At 40.8% G+C, this 27,016-nt stretch overlaps 1 protein-coding gene across 1 annotated transcript; it reads right to left on the bottom strand.

Annotated features, from left to right (window-relative positions):
- Positions 1-25,800, bottom strand: LURAP1L (leucine rich adaptor protein 1 like). Its single transcript, XM_067553088.1, has 2 exons — positions 24,977-25,800; positions 1-724 (listed from the first exon to the last, which is right to left on the bottom strand). The coding sequence occupies exons 1-2, from the start codon at positions 25,205-25,207 to the stop codon at positions 347-349; spliced, it is 609 nt and encodes a 202-aa protein (XP_067409189.1). The 5' UTR covers positions 25,208-25,800; the 3' UTR covers positions 1-346.
- Between the last annotated feature and the right edge of the window lie 1,216 nt (positions 25,801-27,016).

The following is a 27,016-nucleotide window of genomic DNA, read 5'->3' as shown; positions in this document are numbered from 1 at the left end:
GACGTTAGAAGGTGTTTTATTGTCAAACAAATATCAACTGGTACTTTCAATCCCTGATGTCTTGTTTTGAAACTAAAAGTTTATTTCCTTCATCTTTTTTAAAATTGTAAATATGGGATTATAAAACAAAAACAAAAATCACAGCAATAAATTAAGATAAAGTGAAGGAAAAAGGAAACAAACCACCCAGAATTAGAAAAGTTAGGAGCAACAGCAAAATTCTAAAGTGGATTCAAAGTAAGTTTTCCTTTTAAAAGAGGGTTTTTCTTTTGCACACAAAATAAAATAGCAGCAAAGAAGGAAGATAAATACAAGTGCACACTTGTCCCTCTGGAACTCCTTTTTATTAACCAAAACAGTAGTATTCATCGGAATCAATTTTGGGATGCATGTGCAAGGGCTGCGAGTCCTCTAGAATAGAAGTATCAGTGAACTGTTCCATATCTGAAGGGGTGTGATGACCTGGGACATCATCCACCAGAGTGTCCAGGTAACTTCCCACTGATATTCCATCCAGTCCATCACTACAGTCTTGTAAACTGTTATAGCTGCCTTGCAGGGAGGTCTCCTGACTTTCCAGCAAACTGCAAAGGCTGCCACTCAAACTACTACCTCTGCTGGTTATAGCTCCCTTCTCTTCAATCATCCATTTTATTGATTCGATGCTTTCATTGATGATGAGCAGCTGGCGCATGAGGTTCACGTCAGTGGCTCGGAGATTAACCTACATGGCAAAACAATAACAAAAATCAATGTTATTGTATTATTAAACAAATGGGTGTGAAATCAATTTAAACAATAGCAGGCTGTGACCAAAAGGATGGGTAAAAGAAAACGATAAGCAGATTTCCATACTTGAAATCTGGATTTGATATTTTTAATAAAGCAGTAGTGAATAGTAATTTGAGATATATTATTCCATGTCAGTGTGACATTATAATGTACTTACAATCAGTACCTTTGCACTTTGTAATTGTCTTGTGCTATACAATATAGGGCCCAATCTAACTCCAGCTGAAGTCGATGAGATCCTTTCCACTGACTTCAGTGGGAGTTAAGCCCTTACAGACATTTAATAAAAATTAACCTTACTTATTTTTAAATTAGTCCACCATTGTACTCATCTGACTACTGGTGAAATGTCATGGAAGAGCAGCTATGGAAGTAAAGAAGGGGTATTTTTTTAATGTGTTTTCATTTTCTTCAGGTCTCAAAGAAACATGACACAAATCCAACCTGTTACTTCTAAAAACACTGAATGTAGGCCACCTATTATATGTACAAAACTTGCATTATCCTGCACTCTACTTTATCCAGAGCCTGACTTACAATACCCGTAGGAAAGAGCACTGACTGAATCCTCAACTGTGCACAAGTTGGGAGGAGGCTTGCAGTACACTGACACTCCATTGATTACTCTGAGCACATCCGAGTTCAGGTTGCAGGTTTCAGTATAAATATTTCAGTTAAAAAGCTGGCTTAGCTGGGCTTCAAATCCTAAATTAATTATATAATCTCAGTTACTGCCACCAGGTATGCACAGAAAAGCACTTTCACCAAAGACAGTACTGTTCTGTGACTTACAAGGCAGACAAACACGTTTTAATAGAGTTGTAAGTTCTGGTGGCCGCAAGAAAATAGAACTAAACAGCTTTGCCAAGTAAAGAAGGAAGGGGAACAAAAATTGAACAAAGCTTCTTCTGACCATCAAACCTGTCACTTAAAAAGAGGCAGCATCACTCAGTGGACAGGGCACTGGACAGTGGGTCAGGAGTCCAGGTTCTAATTCCTGGCTCCACCAGCGACTTGCTGTGTGACTCTGGACCTTGAAGTTATTTTTTCCTTTTTGTCCTTCAGGTTCCCCCTTCCATCTTTTATCTCTTGTCTATTTAGATTGGAAGTTCTTTGACTCAGGAATGGTCTCTTACTATGTGTATGTACAGTGCCTACCAAAATGCTGCCACAATCCTCTAGGCCAGTGGTTCTCAAATGGTGTTCCGCGGCTGAGCGGAAGGGTTCCTCAAAGAAGCTGTACCGCGCCGCCGAATGTTAAAAAAATCTGGTGACGCCGATCAGCTGTTCACCGAATCAAGCAAACACCGCGCCGCCGAAAAGAGAAAGATTTCCTTTATTTTTCGGCGGACGGTATGGCATGGGCGCGCGCAAGGGTTCCGAGGGCATGGCATGGGCGCGCAAGGGTTCCGAGGGAGGAAAGAAATTGAGAAACACTGCTCTAGCCACTACACAAAAAAAATAACGCCTAATAATTAACTGAAAGTAAAGTAATTAAATTGCTGTTATTGAAGATTATTTTTAAAATCAGGGCAAGTGAAGCTTATTTATCCAGCAGATCTCTATTTAAATCCATCACTAAAGCCCATGATTCTACCAGCAATAAGTAATAAAATCCCTGCATGGCATCTTGTCTGTGTTGCTACAAAAAATTAACTGTTTTGACTGACAAACTGTTGAAATATCCATGGCTCAAGCATAATGGATGGCTGTGGTAGTGCACTTGAGTAGGAATATCAAAGCTAAAAAGCCTAATTATTGTTTGAATATGGGAATTTGAGAAACCCAACGAATTATGGTGTAGCACTGGTGTTTATTTGTTGCCTTACAATGGGAGGGGTTGTTAAAAAATAAAAACAACATCGTCCTGGTCAGGATTGATCAGAACCGGAATCAGAGTTTCCAAGATTCTGTGCAGAACTGCAGTATTTTTCTTCACTTAGAAATAATAAAACCACAGTTACATGAAACAGATACACTGGATATGGGAGTGGGGGATCAGGGAGAAACCAACATTTTAGTCCATGTATTTAGCACCTCTGAGCTCATGGGCACCTGACATTATCATAACTGTCTTTCCTAACTTCCTCTAACAGTGTTATTTCCCAGGTGATACGATGAAGTTGTCCTATACTGATAGGTAATGCTACTCATGATAGGTCTACTGGAAGAGCAAGAACAGTAAAAGTTAATGGAATTATCAAATAGGACAGCAAAATTCTAGGGTTCAGATTGCATGAGGGTAGGCTGGCAATTTCAGAGATGCCTATGAGCAAAACTATTCTCAGGTGAGGCTAATTTTCCATTGCCTTACACCCTTTGTAGTTATTTACACCTGTGCAAAATGAGAGGACGGTGGTTTTAAAACACTACTAGTCGCAATCTAAACTTAAAATACAACTGTGAGTTGATTCTCTGCTTCCCTAAAAAATATGTACTTGTAGTTAGAGCTATCACAGAGACCCTGCCTCCAGACAAGTATAAGAAAGGTGTCTGGAGGTGTAGCTATGTAAAAATGTCACTATCCTGGTTTTTGGCTTCAGTGTCTGGGAAAGATTGAAATAATTAGTTTGTGTAAACCAGAGAAGCCCTCAGTTTCTCCCAATTCCTATATTAATGTAATGCATAGTACTTCCCTTGCAAAAAGCCAGTTTTTCCCCTGTGAAAGAAACATACATTCTTAAACTATATTTTAAAGTACACTTCATATAATGTAAAAATATTCTACATATAAAATTGCCTCATTCCACATTACCTGTGAAAGTTTTATGAAGGTTCTCAGGATGCCCAGGACTGAGAGTCACCTTGTTACCCGCCCCCGCCTCCAGCGAGAGGGAGCCTTTCCCTGACGCTGCCAGACCTTCAGCCTCAAGCTCTCTCCTCTCTCTTTCTCTGCCTGTAGCATTCAGCCCTTTATCTATGAACACTCACAGAATTTACCAGATCAGCTGTCCCCAAAAAGGAACAGTATACACCAACTTAGAGGATTCAATTTAGGATCAGCTTCTTGTTCAATATCACAGCATTTAAATATGTTTACGGTTTTCAATTAAATTTATTAACAAAGAACAGAGATTCAAAGATTCAAGTGAGTAGGGATAATGGAAACAGAAGGGTTACATATAAACCAAAATCATAAATTTAATCTTGAAATAGTGGGCTAATTTGGCAGGCTAACCTTCTGTCTAAGGAAGTTTTATCTCACCCCAAACGTCTTCTGCAGCATTTCCAACCAAGGCTGGTTGGGATCCTGTTTTAATGAATGTAAACATGCTGTCCGTTTGCCTCTTTGCAGGATAAAGGTGTGTCTCCTTGCCTTCTACTTACATCCCCAAAGTTCATTATCTTTGCACGTGGCCAAGCTAACACCTGTGGCTCATTCCCCACCCCACTAGATACTCCTTTGCTGTTTACTCCATATCTAAACAGGCCTTCCATTATGTTGGTTTACAATACTTATCTGTATGGCTGACACAGAGACAGGTGAATGAATATCCTCTGTCTGGGCTGAAATCTGTTTGTCAGCTCTGCCTTGGACACAGACTTGAAAATATATTTTCAGTACATTTACATAACTCCTTAATTATCATCTGTATATACATCTCACAACAATTATGAGTATCAGTATGACTTAAGCTTTTATCAGAGACCTCACATGACATCATTTATAGATAAATACCATGAGTGGTGGTGGTGCTAGGAGTAATGAATTTGCCAGGCCTGTAAGGATTTGCTGTTATAGAACAATGAGCCCTTTCCCAGTTGGAACCCATGGGCCTCTGTCAGAGGTGTCTTGTGGTTAAAGCACAGACAGACTGAGGATCTGAGTTCAGTCCTTGGTTGTCCTGCAGACTTCCTCTGTGACCTTAGAATTTAGGTAACTTGGCTTTTTGTAAAAAGCAGATGATAGAGAACTTCCTACATGCTGTGAAGAGATATTCCTTAGTGCCTGGGAGGTGCTCAGATCCTACAATGACAAGGCCACATAAGTAAACAGATAATTAAAATTTATTCATAGATCCCAAGGCCAGAAGGGACCACTCTGATCATCTAATCCAACCTCTTGTATAAATCCTAGAGACTATAGGCTTTCCCAAAATCATTCCCAGAGCATAACTTTTAGAAAAACATCCAATCTTGATTTAAAAACCGCCAGTAAAGAATCCACCACAACCCCTGGTAAATTGTTCAAATGGTTAGTTACTCTCACTGTTAAAAATGTACTTCTTGTTTCCACTCTGAATTGGTCTAGCTTTGACTTCCAGCCCCTGGATCATGTTATACTGCTAGATTGAAGAACCCATTATTAAATATTTGTTCTCTGTGTAGGTACTTACAGATTAGGTTAAAGGGTAACTTGATTGTTCTCTTCGTTAAGGAGCTCAGTCTATTTAGCTTGAGTCTATCACTCATGGTTTCTAATCCTTTCTCATGGCTCTTCTCTGAACCCTCTCCAGTTTATCAACAACCTTCTTGAATTGTGGGCACCAGAAGTGGCGATAGTATTCCAGCAGTGGTTGTACCAGTGGCAAGTACACAGGTAAAATAACCTGTCTACCCTTACTCAAGACTCCCCTGTTTATTATGCATCTAAGGACTGCATTAGCTCCTTTGGCCACAGCATTGCACTGGGAGCTTATGTTCAGCTGATTATGCACCATGATTCCCCAAATCTTTTTCACAGTCACCGCTTCCCAGGATAGAATCCCCCAACGTGTAAGTGTGGCGTACATTCTTTGTTCCTAGATGCCATATTACATTTTGCCATACTAAAATATATATATTGTTTGGTACATAAACGTAAGGTGGGGTTTTCAGAAGCATTCAGCATTGGCCTTACTCTCGTCCCATTGAACCTGATGGTTAAATTCCCATCAACTTCAATGGGAGCAGAATTAAGCAGAGATGAATGCTTCTGAGAATCCCAACCACTGCATATTGCAGATACAGGATTTGTTTATTTACAGCCATATAGGCCATTGATTCCTGGAAACATATGCATGTGTTCAACATTACACTCACATGTGAGAAGTCACACTGATTTCAAGTGAACTATTCATGTGGGTACCAGGCCCATAGTTCTTAAAATGTAATAGACATAAGAATCCCACGTAACTGATAAAATATTGATCTATTAAAAAAAATCAAATAAAGGCAAATGTATAAACTAGTAGATTGATAATATTTCTAAATATACAAATTACATGTTTGTCACATTGGGTTTAGTATGGTTTACAAAATATATATCTATAAATGTATAGAAATATAATATTAAGAAATACATATAATTAGTGAAAATGTACATTTTATAGAGTGTAAAAAAGTTTCCTCCTTGTTTCTGAATGTCAATTTTCTGATAGTTAATTCTGAAATGATATACACTACCATACATGTCCATATTTAAAACAGTTTCATTCAACCAACAAATAAAAAAGAAAATGAATTAAATCGGTCATGCCATGCAACAGGCATTTTATCTTATTCTCCAAGTCCATAATTTCTGTACAGGAATATAGCATCACCATTGTTAAGCCACAATGGCCTGGAAAGGAATCTATGCTTTGAGGAATTGAATGCTTTATCTGGTTTTGGCAAGGCTACTTTTGGGACATGATTTTACTATACATATTTTTTAATTGCAAATCCTTCAAAATATACTAAGTTACATTACAACTTGATACAGTTGTTCAAAAGAACCCTCTTTCAATAAATCTTTGTTCTGTTAGTTTGCTAGATAGTACAGCAGACATTTCAGAAGCTTCTCTAGCTAGAATATCTCTGAATTCCCGAAAGCCTGTTTAACTCTTGTAGGCAATCCTCCCCCCCTTCCTCACCTTAAAATGACTTTTGAATTATCCTCACGGCAGTATCACAGGCATTATTAAGTTAATGGCTCTGGGACTTGCAAGGCAATATTGCTTATCACAATTTTAATCATATTTTCCACCCATTATTTTTATGTGATGTTTTGAAATCAGAGATTCATGATTTCCCAGCCCTCCTGCCTGAGCAGTCTCTTCCGCTCCCACCAATAAATCATGTGCCTGGACTACTGGGCAGCTATTGTGACAATAGCAAATTACCCCCCATATGCAATGCAAGACTTCAGCGGCTTCCTGAAACTGATCAAATTTAGGGAAACAAGAATTTCCCAGAAGGCTAGTTAAATAAAGTGCCGAACAACACTAACATAAATAAAGTTCCTGATGTAATGGTTTCTTCTTGATAAATTAGAAGATTTATGTATTTCAAAACTAGTTAATAGGAAACCAGTTGTTGCCATAATTACATCCGCAGCTTCAGCACTTGTGCAGAACAGCCGTCTTAATAGCAATTCTTTGCATTCTTGCTGACTTGCACACTCTCCCTACAAACCACCACTCACTCTCAAGTTGCTCATATCAAGGTTGTACTGTTCCCAAAGCAAACACAAAAAGGTGTCCACGTGGTATTGTCTTTCCTCAGTGCGGTTTATTTCATCAGATAACATTCTTGCCATTTATATTTACTTTAGTCCAGACATAATCACATCAGTTTGTATACAACCGTGTGATTTTAGCCAATGTGACTGTAGCGGTAAACAAATAAAATACAAGAATATTCAATTAATGTGACTAAATGAAATATAATCCCATCATGTTTGACAGCTCCATTTATTACAATGCTGTAACAGATGCATTTCGTAGAGAGAAACTGAACAGACTGGATTCATATCTAAAACTACTTTAGAAGAGCTTCTACAGCTGCTTTTATGAACAAACAGCCTGGGGAAAGTTCAGATGAGTGGGTGCTAGTTTTCTGGCAAACAGTTATTGTCTTGTCCTCCTCCACGGCATGCAACAGGTGCTACAGGCTGGTCATTATACCCTGTCTCTTAATTTGATAGCATCCCCAGGGAAGGATCTTCAAATGCTTTTCTAGCTAACTGTAAACATCAGCCAACACTAAAGCAGATAAACAAGTTAGAGTCAGAGACAAAATTATGAAAAACATTCTTGTGACTCCCTTCCTTTTCACTTTAACTCACTCACATATAAGACTGTTCTTTAGAGGAAGAGTTTTCCCACAATAAGAATATACAGTATATATATTTAAAGAGTTTAGAGTAGAAAACTATTCTTTTTGCTGGAAAGTGAGCTACAGTGGGAGTTAGGGCTTCATTCTAATTACATCAGTTTTAGAAGCAGCTCATAATGTCTACAGTTGCCAATGGCCTTTGAGAGCAATCACTTGCTCAGCCTAGGGTTTTCTGAATATGGCACGCTACAAATTCCCTTCTATACATGGTATTATTAAACCCTTAGAAAATATCTTTTTTGACCTTTTTAAATATTTTAACACTCCTTTCTTTTAGTTGACGAAGTGATGTAACCCTCTTTGCCAACAGCAGAGCTCCAGTAGTATTAATGTTAGCTATAAGTGTACTTGAATTCAAAATATTTTAATTAACTTTAAATTTCACAAAACCTTGTCTTTATTGTTCTATAGAGTGAGCTCTATAGAATGGATGGCAAGTATACAAAACAGGAGATGAGCAAGGAGTTGTGACATAACGTTGCCCTATAACCAAATCCTCTGCCCAGAGCCCATTCCAACTAAGTCATATGAATGTTGGGAAACTCTGTGGGGATATAAGGGAAGGAATCCCATCACTGGCCTAGAACTGAGCAGTACCAGTTCTGTACAGCAAATCCAGCATAATTTTGGAGAGAGACATCCCACATTTTGTGGAGGGGAAAGGGAAAAATTAATGAAACATGGTTGCTGTTTGAAAACAGCTCAGAGGGTTGAAGTGTGAGACATAGTTCTGGGGAGAAGGATTAGTGGGCAGAGGGTACATAAAGTGGGCACAGATACAATTTTCTTCCATTGAGAAATAGTGCCAGTTCCAGTGACATTTCCCATTTTATGTACAGAGAATCTCAAACCAGTAGAATCTTTCAAAACAGAAGAAATATTTTAAATGCAACCACTGTAGTTATCTCAGATAAGAGATTAGAATTAGATACTGTAATTTTCCTTTCATATTTTTCCTTTCATGGGGTGTGTAAAATATATGATTCTCAACTTTCCTAATCTAACTGTTCTATTTCCTCTGTTACTCATATTGAACCATTTTCTGGCACCATATATGGATATCTCCCCCTTTATTTTTTCTACTGGGTTAGCCCTGCTTTCCATGGAATTTAATCTCAATAGATTTCAAATCTGCCAACCCTTTTAAAAAAAAATGTAACAAACAAACAGAAAATTTACCTTACTCTGAGCTTCGTGAGTCTTGTCCATTTCCTAGCAAAAACAATTATGTGTACTCTGTTTTTCCTAGTATTAATTTTCCCACTACAAAAACTCTCATGGGATATCCATTTAATGTAGTTTAGTGAATTCATTAATTTGTCTTCTCTTCTGGGGAATGGAAGAAAATCACCAACACCTAAAGCATATAAAAATGGCATCAAGCTATTTGAAAATATGTGGTCTTACCAGCTAAAAGAACAATCACAGACAGCACATCAAACCCACCAAAAGCAACATATTGGCCAATCTTTGGCAGAATATGTATATCACAAATTGGATTCTACAGAAATTAGTAGATTCAATGAGTCAAATTCAGACCGAATGTACATGACACAATTCTGCTGATGTCACTGGAGTTACATTTGTTTAGAATAGGGATGAATTTGACCAATAAACCATGAAACCAACATTCTTCATTTAAAAAGTGAGAACCACAAGCAGGGCACTAAATCCTGTATTTGTAGGTGAATGGACCTCTGTGAGAGGTTCCCCATTGTGCTAGGGGCTATACAAACACATACAAATACAAACACCAAATCCTGTAAGGCTTATTGTCTAGGACATCTTTCATACCTTTAATTATTATGATCCAGTTATGATTCTATGACTAATATCTCACCATGTAATAGGGTCAGCTGAGTCTGTTTTTCCCAACAGAATGCTGAGTGCTGCTGTTAATACTATCTTGCATTTACATACTACATTACATTTGAGGATCTTAAACCACTTCTTTAATTAATTTAGCTTCACAATGCTCGTGTGAGGTAGAGAAATATTTTCCCTTTTTATAAAACGTATGTAAAAGGAGGCATGAAGACGTTTAAGCACAAAAGTTTGAAAGTTAGTCCCTTAAATTAGGGTATCAGGTACATGAGCAACCTGATTTTCAGAGGAGCTCCTGGAACTCCAGGCCACTTGAGCACATCAGTAACCTCAGTAACGTCAATGGGACCTTGCTGAATCGAGTCTTAATGTTGATTTATGACCTTAAGTTCATACTGAAGCACCAAAATAAGATTTTCAGGGGCACAGTTCCTTTAAAAAAAAAAAAAAAAAAAAAAAAAATTAAACATTAGCCCACTTATTTAGGTGCCAATATACAAATTTAGATGCCTAACCTTTCACCCTTAAGTTTGAAAATTCTCCCCTACGCAATCTTCCATGGTAACACAGGAATTTTCTGCAAACAGCAGCTATGAAAACCAACCTTCCTCCCTTAAACTTACATTGGTGGTGATTTAGATACATTTCCATACCATTTTGCACTATCTGCATTTCTTGCTTCTTGGCTTCTGAGCTGACCTATGATGAACAGCGAACAGCATTTTTTATTTCCTTATCTCCTTGAGATTTTTAGATTTCAAATGGACCTTATCTCGTTGTTTGAGGGTTGTAGTTCATTCGAATGACATTTTTAGTAAAAGATAGTTGGGAGTTGGAGCTATTGCTAAACTCTTGAGCATTCTACATTATCCATTATCAACTGTACTTTTAAACAACATTTATAATTACTCATATTTAAAATATTTTGGCAAATCAGAGAAGCATATAATTCTTGCATTCTTCTTGTTACCATCTTTTCTTTTCATATAGTGAGAGTGATTATGGTGAAAAAACAAGTAAACATTGGAAGAGAGCTAGCTAGCAGCTTCTATTTCTTGCCTTTTAATACCTCTCTTCTTTCAAACCCCCAGCATATATCACAATCAGTTCTAAGTCCCAGCCCTTTTAAAATGAGCAGTCATCAAGGCTTTATAGCCTCTATCTGAGCCCTTGACCAGGATGGTTTAGAAGGAGACTACAGCCCTCCTTTCATGATCTCCTTTCAGTCTGCTGCAGTTCAAGAGAAACTATGCATTCAAAGCTTACAACAAATATTTAAGAACTTTTGTAACACTTCATAGCAACATAATGAAAGTTTCCGAAAAGTGGCCTTTAAACAGGACAGAAACACAGAAAATGCTTTGGCTTCAGTTTGAGAGTTTCTCTTTCAAACTGTAAGCAGAAATCCACTTAAAGGCAGAGTAAAAAAAAAAAAAACAGAGTACCTGAAAATGGCACAGAACCAACCACCTGTCATTTTTCATGAGGAAGTGTGCATGGCAAATCAGACTGACTACTTATGCACTAAGCAGGCAGAACTTGGTCAATGGTGTTCTTAAGTGCTCAAATCATCGCACAAATGGTTCCCAAAACTTTTTTGTGGGTGTCTGCAAAGTAGTTTTAAGTGTGAATATTTTATTAGCTTAATTACTCATGTTTTAGTACACTAGATGAGATTACTACTGATTTATAGTTGTCTTACTATGCTACAGAAACACAAATAAATTTAAAACTTTGTTCATTAAGTGATCCATTTCTGACTCGACAGAAAACAAACCATCAAGCTGTGCTGCAGTCTCTTTTCTCTCTCAGATTTACACTTGATTTGGGATATTTTACTGCAATCTGCTGTTCTCGTCGCCAAATATTTAGCAATATTTGGGTTACTTACATATTGAACCAGTTGTAGTCCACAGAAAAATAATTCTGTACTATACCTCCTAAAACAGCTAAAACACTCATGCCCCAAAGATTCTGACAAGTCTCTATAGTGGGAGAAGAAGAAAGAAGAACAGAGAAAAATCCCTCAATATGTCTCTGACAGTTATATTGTATCAGACTGGCATATTCATCTTCTGTTCAGCAGCTTAACAGTGAACAATGCAAACCATTAGGAGAGGCAAGTAATCTTAGCTATTTTTCATGCATCTACAATAGTGGAAATTATGTCACTCTGATTAAGTTCCGTGTAAAAAGTTGAACATACATGGAAATTACCATAAACTGAGGGCTAATTTATCACTTCAAACACTGCAAGACCACAGAATTAAGTGAGACAAGGGCAGATGTCTAGCATATGGCACCGGAAGGACCACGGCACCTAGAATAGAGCAATTGAAAAAAATCAACTGTTTATTTTTTATGTTCTATGGAAACAATAATGTATGGAGGTGAGTGGAGTGGAAAGCTTCAAAGCTGTCCTAATTTATGGTAGCCCAGATTTTTCTAAATCCTTTTAAACGTGCATATGGTGCTGTTTATAAAAACCAATGTTTGATGTTACAAATATGTCGCACATCACATGGAGGTGAAAAACAAAATGTTCAGAAAGCCCATGGTGTGGGCCCAGATATGTTGGCAGACATTATAATACAAGTGCAAACATTTAGGTCAACAGCCAGTGGCAAGAAATGGCTGTTAGTACCAGAAAGTATTAGAGCAGATGGTACAGGATAGAGTCATTATAATATGTTCCAGACATCTGGCTCGGCAGCAACACACAGCTTCACTTCTCACCCTCCTCCCCACATCAGATGGTACCTTGGCTCAATAACATTAGTAGTTTTCTTCACTGAATTTCAAACAGAGCACACTTAAGTCTCTGCATTATCCATGCCTGTCTTGACATAAACCTGTTTAATTAGGACTCTTAGTAGACAGTGTATGTACTAGTACTCTGTGCCTGAATGGGAAAATGTTTGCTCTCTTCTGAGTTCGGCTAAGTAAGCAGTGATTCCCATTCTGCTGATCCCTCTTAATCTAATAGGTTTAGATCCAAATACTGTGCATGGTCAGAAACATAGAGAGTGCAAAAGAAAAGGAATGGAAAGATTTTTTGTATGCAGTATGGATTTAATACAAAATCTGAAGCCATTGCTTGGATGTCACCCTTTAAAGACCAAAGTGCTCTGTTTGGTCAGACCTAACTCTGAAACTAAGGCAAAATTTTTAAAATGTATATATATAAATCCATTCAGAATCCAAAAGTTAGGATCTGGAACTGGATCCAAATCTCCACTTTCTTGAAGTTTTAATCTGTTCAGATTTGATTTCACAGTACAGCTAATTCAAAAGATGCATGAGAGATGAAAAAATTCAAACCTAGAGCTGATCTGCTCTGTAGTTCATACTGGGTGTTTGGCATCCATTTTAAATATAATAATTATATTACATTAGAAGTGTGCTAGTCAGCTTACTAGTATATGAAACAAGTCCTGCTCATAGGAACTTTCCATCTAAATGCCAGATCTTTACTTCATTTTTACTCAGGCAAATGACCATCCCAGTCACTGGGAGCTTGTCCAAATAAAGAGTGAATAAAAAAAGATTTGGTTTGTGAGGTCCTAACAGTCCATAAACCAAAATGTAACCAGCTAATTACATAAAAATACCTATGTTATCTTCAACATTAGAGGTGGTTGATTTTTGACAAAGCTTTTTGTCCAAAAAAAAAAAAAAAAAAAAAAAAAAAAAAAGGCCGGGGGGGGGGGGGGAGGAATTGTTTAAAAATAGGGTTGTGTGCGTGCATGCAGAGAGAAATACTTTTTGATTAAGGTATTTGGGTTTCAAAAAAAAAAAAAAAAAAAGTTGGACAACTTTTTAAATTCAAAGACTTTTTTTTAAAGTAATCACAAACTGAAGACTTCTCAATTTAAAGCCAAAAGTTTGTGGTTTTCAGTTTCAATTTTTTCAACAGAAACCCCAAATTTTCATTATTGTTGAAATTTTTCCACAGGAGAAAATTTTCCCAGCTAGGGAAATGAATAGCTCTACCAGCTTATTGTCCATGTGTTTTACCTGGGCTTTGCTCCATGACATGAGTGTTAGCAAACTTGGGATCTTCCAGACAGAAAGGGCAAGTGAATTTCCTGATGTGAAGGCTTTTCACTGAGAATGCTCTGCCAGTATCTTCCAGGTGTTTAAATCTACAGATAGTCATCTCAAGCACCTTCGCTTATCTCAACTGATGTGGTTGAGCACAAGGATGGAGGCGGTCTCTCAAACAGCCACCAGCCAAACCACATATGGGTCCTTAGGTTAATGTACTCAATTTGAATTGTATCCAGAAGCAAATGGGAAACTAGTGTAGTTTTGACAGGCTGGTGCAAAATGCTGCCTTTGACCACCACCAACCAAGTGAGCTGTGGCACTCTACACCAGCTGTAGCTTCTGAATGTTCTACATGGGTAGTCGCAGAAAGTACACTGAAGTAAACCATGCTGGAGGACACAGAAGCCTGATTTTCTAGGCAAACTCTACATTAGTGAAATGCTGTCACAATCATCGTGCCAATCACAGATTTAAAAAAAAAAAAAAAAAAAAATCAAAATACTTCTGGCCAATGATGTCTCCCGGGAGGCCAACATCAGTCAGAAATCCAGAAGTAAATATAGATTGCTAACTTTTAGGCCACAGGATGAGCACACCCCAGATATCAAACTTTCTATATTCTCTGGCTGCTTTCCCAAACAACCAGCATTATGCCTTCTTATCTGGAATATGCTCTAACCATGTCCCTATATTAACAAATGTCACAAGCTGTACCGTCCTTTTATTGGACATCCCTGCCCCAGGCACTGGCCTTTTATAAAACAGGTACAGCGCAAGCATGGCCTCATCCTGGTTAAGCATGGAACATCTACATCATTGAAGATATAGTTCTATAAAGGATGTCTGGAAATATCAGGTTGGTCGCGGGGGGAGGGGGGGTAGCATCATATAAGAGATAACATTTCCTCAGAGTGGAGGGAGAGCAGGTGTTTGTTATGGAAACTCTCTGAAGAGCCCAGATCTGATGTGGGGCTCTCCACCAAAGCAGGAAGGAAAGCACTCAGCCAAGGAAAGGTCAGGGGAAAAGTCCATATCAGTACATAGAAAAATCCAGGGAGGGATGAAACAAGAGGGCAAAAGGTTTGGGACAATACAGTACAGGTGTGGGGGTTAGAGACCCATTGGGTGCCATATTTAAAGGCCCCAGGCTGAGGCTTCTGAATAGGGTGTGAAGAAACTGTCCTTCAACCCAGTCAAGAAGGCCAAAATCAGGTCAACTTCTGTGGTGAAAAGGACTAGTGACTGAGCATGGGGGAAAAGAGCTGACTGCTGTTTGGATTTTTTGTTTTGTTCTAAGACTCTTGTTGCATTCAGTTGGAGGGCTGAATCCCAAATCACTGTATACCAGTCACAGAAGGCCATTGATTTGCGGGGCGGGGGTGGGGGGACTGAGGCAGCAGCCATGTCTCCATTCCAGGGACTAGCAAACTGCTTTTATAACTAGGCACTGAGAAAGCATGGACAACACCTTCTAGATTTGATGGAAGAAAGGAGCATGAAGTTGTGAATGTTTTACGTGCACTGACTCTGCACTTCTTTTGCCAGTACACAAAAAAGGCTTCTCCTTTCATTCTTCCATGCCTTACAATTTCTCTTTTATTGAGATCTTTACTAATTCCAGGGACCCATACCAAATAGCCTGTTGTGTGCTAGAGATTTCTACTGGAAGCTGTAATTCTCCCCACTAGGCCAAGGAGCAAGCTACATAGTGGCTAAAGTAACCCTCTGCATGTGCAGTGCACCCCTTGTCAAGCATTAGGAAGACTGTAGGAGTCTTGCAGCAATTCTTCTGGCCTCACTCCCGCCTGCCCATTTTGTGCTGCTATCCAGAGAGACCCTGTGAGTATGGGCTCTGGACCGAGCATCCTCTTCTTGTGTAGCTGACTGTCACAGAGGTGCCACGCCCTGGCATGGGCATAGGTTCATGTATGCCGGGGAGGAGGGGAAAAGGCCATGGGTTTATACCTACTCTGTTAGGTTCCCTTCCAGGATGGCAGCAGGGCAGTCTGAGTCACAGGGGGGTCACCCTTTCTTCCAAGTAGCATGGCCTAATGGCCTAAATCAGACAGGCAGCCTCCTGCACCAGGGCATGTGGCCTAACAGCCTGCTGGGGTAGTGGGGTGCCACTGTGCAGGTACAGCACCCAGGGTAGGGGGACTCAGACCTGCCCTGCTCCTCTGAGCCCCAGCCCAGGCCCCTCTCGCTGTCAGGGTTGTTGGCTACCGGCTCAGCAGGGCTCTACCCAAAACAAACTGACAGTGACTCTGCTGCTCCCCTTTTCACAGCCCTCAGGCCCCCTGGTTACTTCCTACCCTGTAGTCATCAGCAACACTTCATGACCCTCTGGGGTCTGCAGGGTGCCCGGTCTGTGGGGCCCCTGACAGCTCAGTCCCTCTTCAGGGCTTGCCTAGCAGCCTGGGCTCCAGTTGGGGGCTTAGCAGCATTTGGCTCTGCCCGCAGCATCAGCAGCAGCCACCTGGAGAAAGCTGGTAGCATGCTTCCTCCCTCATCTGCAGTCCACCCCCAGTGAGCTGGGTGACTGGCTTTTATACCCCCTTCCCAGCTGAGCATGCCCAGCAAAGACGGGGGCATGGCCTCTTCAGTCTGCAATGTGTCCTTAACCCTCCCTATACCAGTGCAGGGCTGACGCCCCATCACACTGACCCACACAGATCCGGTTATTAGAAAGACCTCTGTGACAGTGGAGTGGGTTGCTAGATTTTCTTCTTCCTTAATCCCAAACTGTTCTGCTATTCTTTTCCCAGAGTGCATTTTAACTACCTCTTTTTATTTGTTTTCTGTGTAGCTAGTAAACTGATGCAGATACTAATGCTGTTTACATAAAAGTGCTTGACTTTTTCCCCTCATCTTATATTACTAGTTTTTCTAGTCACTTGACACTATTGATGCAGTCTAAGCCCAGGAATCAAAATGCAGAGAATCCTTTTTTTTTTTTGTACAACTGTATTACCCTACCCCCCCCCCCCCACACACACACAAAACAACACTCCACAAAAACTTTTTAGCAAGCTATTGCTAATAACTTTTTCCCATGCTGGTGTACCTTAAAAAATAAGTACAGTAGAACCTCAGAGTTACAAACAGCTCAGGAATGTTTGCAACTCTGAACAAAATATTATGGTTGTTCTTTCATAAGTTTACAACTGAACATTGACTTCATACAGCTTTGATACTTTACTATGCAAAAGAAAAATGCTGCTTTCACTTTTTTTTTTAGTAGTTTATGTTGAACACAGTACTGTACTGTATTTGCTTTTTCTTTTTCCCCTTCTGTCTCTGTGATTCTTGATTATATACTTCTGGTTCCAAATGAGGTGTGTAGTTGACTGGTCAGTTTGTAACTCTGGTGTTTGTAACTGTAAGGTTCTACTGTGATATAATAATGACAGATCAAATTATTTTGTCCTTATTCAGGCAAAACTCTTACTTATGACAACAGGAGTTTTGCTGGAGTAAGAACTGGGTAACGACTGAGATTTGGCCCACTGGTAACAGTGATTAGATCTGGTTGGGAAGTGTTCACAATGTCTTTCCATTTGTGATTCCTCCCCATTTTTGGGGTCAAAATTTAATAATTTTTGAATTTTTCCAGCCAGTTCTAATAATAAAGACTCTAGAGCCTTCATTAACTATTCATTACACTGGAATTCTGGGGTATATGTATATGCATATATATACACACACGTATATGTATGCTGATGTAGATTGGTACTAGTGATTATGCATGATAAATTAAAAATGACTCACCCTGAGGAATCAATTTAGTCATGAATTCAGTTAGACAAGGTGAGTAGGGTAATATCTTTTTTATTGGATCAACTTGTTAGTGAGAGAGACAGTTGGTGTCCAGTTGGTATTAACAGCCCTATTAGTGAAATATAAATTAATTTGATACAGTGTTTACAGTATGTGACCCTCTGTGTATTTCTTAAGCTGATAGGAGGGGTCCTCCCATCAGCATAGATAGTATCCATTGGGCAACTAAATATAAAGTTAGTATTAATCCAAACTGAGGCATGCTTCATAGCACAGGCTACTCCCTCTCCACAGGTATGTGGGGAGTTGGTGAAGGATAGATGGAGTTTTGGCTCCACCCACTAATACACAGCTGAGTTGGCATGAAGCTGAAGTTAGGTATCTAAATACATTTGACCATCTCTGCCTCAGCCCCTCTGCCTTCCTTACTCTTGGAGTACTACATTCCTTCTTCTGTTATCTCACTTTCCACAGAACAGATGAAGATTCCTCTCTCTGCTTAAGTAGCTCTCTACCCCCTAATGTGACTAAGGACCACTCCCAGGATGATTAAGAACTTGTATAATTGTCACCTGGAAACCAGCTAAAGGCTGAAGAATCTAGGACCTAACTAACTTTGTGTGGGTTGGAAGAAGATTCCTTATCCATCTGAGTTACTATAATTAAAATAAAGTAGTGACATAGTTCACTCCTTCAACCCATCACATTTTGAGTTTCTGGATAACTGTGAAAAGTTTTTTTTTTTTTTAAGCTCAACAGTGTCAGTCATATCCATTCTGACCAAATTCTGTATCTATGCTGAAAGCAAATTTCCTCAACAAATCGGAAGTCTATTTATTTTGTGACCTTATTTGGGATTTGTTAAAAGCCTTTGGGACTCATGCACAAGTTTTAGAGATGTGAGAAGGATGATACATTTTGTGCAAAGTAGAACATTCCTTTGAATAACCATGGGACTGACTGGCAATGAGGGTTTAAAACAGCTCTGATGCCAAAATGCTTCCCCCACAATGTCAGACAATAATTATCATGGAAAAAAGTCATGTCTTGATCTACAAAAATGTTTTTTAACATTAACAACTGTTATCCAGTTCAAAAACTACTTTCTTTGGGAGTACAACTGGAATTCAAAAGCATGGTGAAATGCTTGGTGTACTCACTTGAATATCAATATCTGGAAGCATTTCTACCTCAAACTTTTCACAGTGATTCTGTTGGCTAAGGCAATGGTTCTGAAAACAGCTGGTCTAAGGGCTGGAAACAGGCTGAGAGGTTTGGGTGTACAGGTGGATTTAAGGAATGCTTGTCCATGTTCTCCTTTAATAGAGTTTTGGAGACAGCAGTAGTCTTATAAGGGTTGGAAGTGAGGAACTTGACTATGTGGTATAAGTAGGTATGTATGTATATATAGATAATGTTTTCCCAGTGGAGTGTTCTGTGCATCCTTGTAAGATGTGATGATCCCATTCCCCCAACCCATATACCTTCTACCTCAAGATAACAAGCTCATCACAGCTACATACTTGCTGGCAAAGAAGAACCGTACACAGTAGACGTAGTGTGGGCTAGCAGATAAGATGCTGGCATAGAAATCAAGAAACAGAGGGTTCTATTCCTGGCTCTGTCAATGACCTATTGTGTGACATTGGGCAAGTTACAGGAAGATGAAACAGAACTGAAGTAAGACAAATAATGACTAAGACTAGGTGAGTAAGGTAATTTTGTTTTTAATTGGACAGACTTCTATTGGTGAGAGAGACAAGCTTTTGGGCTTATATAAAGCTCTTCTTCAGAACCCAAAGCTTGTCTCTCTCATCAACGGAAGCTGGTCCAAAAAAAAGATATTACCGCATCCACCTCATCTCAAGACTAATATCCTTGGACCAACACAGCTACAACAACACTGCAGACCTGAAGAAGAGCTCTGTGTAAACTTGAAAGCTTCTCTCTCAGCAACAAAAGCTGGTTCAATAAAAACCATTACCTCACCTTGTTTCTCTAATATCCTGTGACTAACATGGCTACAACAACACCACAAACAAAATAATTAATTAGAGGTTGCTTATTGGTGGAACCAAGGTGAAGTAGCCCCTGCTACCCAGGCTTTTAACTGCTTCAGGTGGCTATTTTATCTACAGTCAAATTTTAACAAAAACATTTTAATAACCAATTTAATAGAAAATCACATGATATACATTAGCTTTGTGCTGCTGTGTACGCATATCTCCACTGAAGACAATGGAAGTTCTAATAAGCAAACAATTACAAAGGCATTAGACTGTCTATATTAGGTGTAAAGGGGTGTTTCAAGTCATGTTAGCTCAATTTTAAAAAGCACCTCTTTTTTACTCATTTAGACAGGCCCTAATTTTGTCCCACTTAGTGTGACTCTAAGGGACTCTGAAGTTGGTGTAATGAATATACTAACAGCCTAGATGGAAGAGTTAAGTAACGAATACAAAGGTTTAACTTTCCTGTTACAGCAGCCCCCCAAAAAACCTTCTTTAACTTACACATTCTCAGTGTCTCTGCGTGACAGAAAACAGGAGAAGGAAAGGAGGTGGAACTTCAAGAACAGAAAGGGCTAGGTTACGAGAATGAATATATTCACCTACTGAATTCCAGCAGGTAGCAAGACTAGTAGGTCTGCTTCTTCTTGACTTTGAAACTTTATCTAGGTTTTCCACCATTGCAATTAAATACATTATTAAAAAAAAAAATAGATTAGAGGCAAGCATCTCAAACTGTGGTCTGTATACACCACCAGTGGTCTGCAACCCATTTAGTAGGAGGACATGCATGTAGATAGGTTATGCATCTAACTCCTGTAAGGCCTTGCAGACCACTTCTGAATGTGCCCTTCCCCCATCTGTATTAGTGATTGGGTTGTAGGCAGTCCCTAATAGTTTATTAGGCAACCACAAAATTCTCTCCACCACTTTATCCCTTCCTTCCAAAAAGCACTGTGTCCTGGACATCCAGGGTTGACTGAGCTAAGCTTATAAATATCATCCTTAAATAAGCTACTAGAGACCACTGTTAAGTGCAATAAACACTCGCAACATTATTAGCCTGCCTTGTCTTCTCCAAAAAGGCTGGGCCTATTGCCTCTGTAGTATTCCCTTGAAGAATAGGAAAGGATGCCATTTGTTTATTGATAAATATTGCACATACTGTAAATACAGCCAACACAAAATACTCTTCATTCAGTCTGGTCCAATATTTGTTTTGTTTCTAAGATACAAGAGAAAGTTGATTCTGGCATGCTCTCATTACTTGTTTTTATTCTTCTCATGTTTTAAGATATGTTTTCTCTGGTTAATTAGGTGTGAATATTGTGAGGGGAGAAACAAGGTTTTTGATGAAAGCAACGTTTTATAATTACTTTCAATAGCAGTTAGGGTCTGGGAATAAATCCAGTTTAGGATTTACTGTATTATACTGCTATTGGAGCTGCATTTGAAGGCTGAATAATCCAGACTTAGAAGGTGCCCAATTAGTATTTAGTGCCTGGCTCTGCCCTTCATTTTGATCTCCTCAACACATCTCTCTCTATTTACCCCCCAGATCGCGCGCGCGCGCGTGCGTGCAGTACATGGATTACTACTGCATTCCCTAAACAATGTTTTCTTGTAGAGAATGTTGTGCTGGGAAAAGGCTTGGCAGTCCTGGAGATCAAAGCCCTCCAATTCACAGAGCAGCGCCACAGGACTGAAGGAATGATTAGGGAGATAGGAGGAGAACAAAGAAAGGACAGTCATGCAAGGCAAGGGAGACCACACTTTCAAGAAATAGAGAATGGTCAATGGTGTCAAAAGTAGCTGACCTGTCAAGGAGGAGAAGGATGATATGCTGGTTTGGACTTTGGCTATGAAACAGTCATTATAGACTTTGGCGAGAGTGGTTTGAGTGGAGTGCAAGGGCCCTGGATTGGAGAGAGTCCAGGATGAAGCTGGAGGAGAGGCACTCCAGATAACAATTGTAGACAGCATGTTCAATGAACGTAGAGATGAAGGGGAGTTGGGGTAGTAACAGAAGAGGCAAGTGAGGTCAAGTTTGTTTTTTTAAGAGAGATTAAAGCATATTTGCATTGTGAGGGGAAAGAATCAGGAGAGTGAGAGGTTATGCAGAAGAGTTAGAGTGAATGAGAGCAGGCACAAGAGAGAGCAGGGAGGGGATCGGATGAGGGCAGTGGACAAGCAGAGGGGTTAGAGAAGGAGAACCCTGTGTGGCAGTGACAGGGGAAGGTCAGATTGTATCTTACTCCCTATCTAGCCCAATTCATGCTAGGAGGCAGGAGTATTTTCAGAGCCAATGCCAAAGTTTCCCGTGCGCTCTGTAACCTACTCATCTCTTTATCTTGCCCTAACACAGCTCATGCATCACTCCACAATTGCGCTGTGCAAGACTGAAACTTTGGTTTGCATCTTTAAGTGCCACATAACCAATACACTTAATGAACGGTTAAAGTAATGAGTTGACACCATCATTGTCATGATCAGTCTATGAAGGCAAGCATCAAGAACAGGTTTTGGTGAATAACTTGCATAAACCATATTCAATGACGTATGAAAGCAAGAGTGATAGCTCTAGATAGGAAATGGGCATTCTTAAAATTTAGGTGGTCAGGCTAGAAAATAGTCATCTTAGTTGTCACTCAGTACATTCATTCAGCGACTCCAGGATAATAGATGTCTTCCAATCCACCAAGACATCTACAACGCTTCCCTCCCTCCCCCCCAAACGCCTTAAATCCCACAAACCTTTTTGGGAATATACACTTAGACTCATGCAATCAGGCTACGATCAGAAGGAGGCCTGGAAAGCAGACTGGGCTAAACAAGACTTAAATAAGTATCTTGTGCTGGCTCCAACACAGAAAGTTCCTGGGTTTGACCTCCCATAGACACCTTGGTCAATTCTGAACCAACCACAGTAGATGTGGATATTTAATGGAAAAATCAAGGACTCCCTGGCATGCACGTGTGGCTCCCCATGACAGACCAAACATACCACCACCTATTACAATTTTATAAATTGGGCAACGAGGCATCACTGCAATAAATTTTGCCACTCCTGATATAGCCATCTGGCTCGATCAATTTCAGGTGATTGTAGCTGCTGCTCTACACCAGCCATCCGAAAGATTAAGTAAATTCAGCCTTGTTTTTTCCTCCCCAAATCAGATTCTTCCCCCCCCCCCCAATCAATGTGTACTACATACAAAAAGCATACAATGTGGTGTACTATAAAAGTAGTATCTGCATAAGTTTGAGGTTACCATGTTACCCATGAGTAGCACAGCCCCAAGTTCTTTATGGAGATCATCCCAAATGAGTACAAACAAAACCTTCATATCACACCACATTATCAGATACCACAGAGTTTTAATTTAAACTGTATTAGGAGTGCTAGAGAGTTATTACAAAATTTATTGGGACTATTTTTTGTATCCCTGTAAAGCCAGGCTCCCTTAATACCAGCTGTCTACATACCTCTGAGTTACTGTGCACTTATACTGATGTAACTGAGATCAGAATCTGACTACTTGAGATAATGTGTGCTGCTCGCTAGGTGCTCATTGTGAATTTCATGTTCAGACAGCCTATTTTAAGTGAAACCTGCATTTTACTTACAAAAAAATTAATTGCTTGACAGAGTTGGTTTAATGAAAAACAGACTTCACCAAGTACATAACACCTATCATAACATAGCTGGACCACTGGAACAAGATTTGAGTTAATATAAATAAATATAGCAGGGTCCAATGGCAGACCACAGATAAACAGCCACTCTGCCAAAATTATAAATGGTGTTTTTATGGATGTATACAGAAATTCCAGTATACTCAGTTTAGAAATAAATACATCTCAGAAGGTTAAAGTCTTATAAATTGGATCACTGATGGCAGGACAATTTTTAGGAGTATAATACTTTTCTGAAAGGACGTGAGGTTTTGTCATAATATGGAGTTCTTGTGGTTCAGTCAATAGATTTTACAATAAATAGAATTCAGGGCATTATCTTAAATGCTTACCAATATGCTAACAACTTCTGATGTCTAGAGGAGTCAACCAGACATAAACACCACTGACTGTCAATTTTCTGCCAACCAACACTATGAGATACACATCCTGAAAGCCATGCAGTTGGAAGCCTTGTTAGCAGGTGAGCAATACTCCTGTCAACCTACCCACTGCCATTTTGGTGACATTATGCAATTATGATCACAGCATGGAGGTATGAATTGCTTTGACTGCGCAGGGATTATAGCAACTTTTGTTATACCCACTCTTTTCATAGATTCTAAAGCCTGAAGGGACCATTGTGATCATCTAGTCTGACCGCCTATATAGCACAGGCCATTGAACTTCCCCAAAATAATTCCTGGAGCAGATCTTTGAGAAAAAACATCCTATGTTGATTTAAAAATTGTCAGTGATGGAGAACATACAATACTTGGTAAATTGTTCCAATGATTAAATTACTCTCACCTTTAAAAATGTATGCCTTATTTCCACTCTGAGTATGTCTATCTTCAATTTCTAGCCATTGGATTGTGCTGTACCTTTCTCTGCTAGACTGAAGAGCCCATTATTAAATATTTGTTCTCCGTGTAGGTACTTCCAGACCATAATCAAGTCACCCCTTAACCTTTTCTTTGTTAAACTAACTAGATTGAGCACCTTGAGTCTATCATTATGGTTCCTTAAGGGGCCATGTTGACATGGGATTAGGAAAGCAGCAATGAAGCATCTAAGGGGAGTGGGTAGACCTTGCTAAGGATTCCAGCTGAAAAGATGCTAGTGGCTCCTTTTCTAGAAAGAAAGGGGGTGGGGGTGGAGGGGCAGAAATGTATTTAGCTGCTCTCCTTTGGCCTGTCCAGATTAAAATGCAGGATTGTTTTCAGAACTGGTTTTGGGTGGGTGATGGAAATTAATTGCACAGGGGCCTGGAGATCAGCAGCACTTCTCCCTCTGCAGAAATACTGTCGGGGGGAGAAGTTCAGCAAAGCATGGGGGGTAGATCAGACCAGACTGTGTATTTGTTTGTAAGAATTCAAGGAGCAACAGGGCAGGGGTATTTACTTCTCAGGTAGTTACTAAGTCTGAACTGCAAAGGGAACGTGCGTTATTTAGCTCCGGACATAATCCACTCAAAGAGCCAGCCTCCTAAACGCAGCGGTTCCAGGCAGATCTCCCTGCTTGTCAGGAGAGGTGGGTGGGTGGGGGAGGAAGGAGAAATGAAGCAGCCCCGTCCCAGCCCGCGCACCGTAAAGGGAATGGGGGCCGAGCAAAGTCCAGCGTCCAGCAGCACGGCGCAGCTCGCCCGGAGCGAACGTGAAGCGGCCGCGCGCGGCAGGGTGACGAGGGCTAGCCGAGGCCGTCCGCGCCCACTCATGAGCTTCCCCCTCCCCCGCCCCCCGTCCGTGTGTGGTGCGGGCGGCCGGACTCACCATCTCCTGCCGGAGGAGGTGAAGTTTGATCTCCAGTCTCTCCAGAGCGCTGCTGCTGCTGAGCCTGGAGGCCCCCGCGGCCGAAGCAGGGCAGAAGCCGCCGCCCCCTGCGCCGCTCCGGTCCCGGGCCGCGAGCTCCTCCCCGCGCAGCGAGCGCACCAGGCTCTCGGGCGCTTTGCGCCCCAGCTTCAGCTCGACGTCTCGCAGGCCGGGCAGGGCAGCCTCCTCCATCGCCGGCGCTCGGCAGGGCTTTGCGGACGATCGGGCACTAGCCGCAGTGGCCCGGGCTCACCCACCTCCCCTCCGCGTCGGCAGCAGAGCCTCTGGAACGCGCCGCCGCCGCACGGAGAGGGGCGGCCGAGCCGGGCAGCTGACCCGCCGGAGACATGAGGAGCGGCGGCTCACTCGCCAGCCGCACTGCCGGCCCTGGCTCGGCTTTGCTGCCACTCGTGTCTGCCTCGTTCGTCCCCCGCCGCCCGCCGCAGGGCGAGAATCGGTCCCGGGGCGAAGAGCTACCGGCCCAGAGCGGCTCCCCGCCTCCCTGCTCCGCCGGGCCGCCTGAGCTGCCGACCGCGCCGGGCTGTGCGCTGCAGCTGTCAGCCCGCCAGGAGCCGAGACACGCTGCCGCAGACCGCGGGGCGGGCGGGCGCTTTTCTCTGCCCCCACGGAGCCATGTGCCTGCGGCTCCCTCAGTGCGCCGGATCCGTGCTGAGCCGGGCACGTGTGCGCCCACGGCGCTCTCCCCAGAGAGCCACAGTTTATCCACGTCCCTGCTGTCACCGGGCTTCCCCTCCGCGCGGTTCGATCCGAGTCACCGGGGTGCCCGAGCGGCTGAAACTTTAAACCCCACCGGCAGGTGGACCAGAGGAGGGCCAGCCCTTCTACCGTAATGCACAGAGAAGAGACTCACTCCCCTAGCCCAACCCAGTCTCTTAATGACGAGAGTTCTGTGGCACTTTAAAGACTAACAAATGTAATTTAAAGTGCCACCGAACTCCGGTTGGTGTTGCTGTGTGCAGACTAACCCGGCTGCCCCTCTGGAACAGTCTGTTAATGATGCATAGTGTCAGCTTTAGACTAAAGTAGGGAGAGGAGCACAAACTGGATTTTTGTGCGTTCATTTCAGCTCTCCGCTGTTGAAGTACTTAGCATATATTAGATGCTTGGCATATATTAGATTCAGAGGAGGAAGTACTCAAGGTTGTGACATGAGCTAATAAAAGCAAGGAAGTTCAAAGTAAAATGACATTAAATAATTTATTCTTCATAAAAATTCACTGGAAACTCAAATCTGCCTATTGATGTGTGCAGGTGTATGTGCATATAAACATGATATAAAAGTATTCATGTTTATGTACACTAGGATTTTTTAATCATATGATGCTCATGTGCAGGAGTACAGGCACTGAATTTTTTTTTTAAAAAGAAAGCAGAAGCATTAAAAAGTTGACAATCACATGAACTTTGAACAAAAGAAAAAGGTCAGTCAAATTTGGGGTCCAGCAAGAGTGGCAGTGCTACTTTGCCTCTTGGTATAGCTGCACATATGCATCTTGATTTTAGTAAGGCTTTTGACGTAGTCCCACAAGATTCTCACAAGCAAGCTAGGGAAATGTGGTCTAGATGAAGTTACTATGAGGTGGGTACACAACTGCTTGAAAGAACATACTGAGAGACCAGTTATCAAATTGGTAGGTTGTATCTAGTGGGCTCCAACAGGGATCAGTCCTGGGATGAGTACTATTTAATATGTTTATTAATGACGTGGATAACAAAGTGGTGAATATACTTATAAAACTTTTTTTTTTTTTTTTTTTTTTTGCGCAGATTACATCAAGCTGGGAGGGTTACAAGCATTTTGGATGATAGGATTAGAATTCAAAACTATCCTGACAGGTTCTATTGACCTGAAAATTCACAGCCATTACAGTTCATAATGGAAAATTTATTTTGATATTTTACCATACAAACACATATCCAATACAATTTAAAGGACTTTAAACAATATTCCATTTTGGTTTTAAGTGGTTTATTCTCATT

Source organism: Emydura macquarii, unplaced genomic scaffold (assembly GCF_026122565.2).
Source record: "Emydura macquarii macquarii isolate MOO-44397 ecotype Brisbane River unplaced genomic scaffold, CSIRO-AGI_Emac_v2 contig_1451, whole genome shotgun sequence".
NCBI lineage: Eukaryota > Metazoa > Chordata > Testudines > Chelidae > Emydura > Emydura macquarii.
This window is presented reverse-complemented; position numbering and strand designations above follow the sequence as displayed.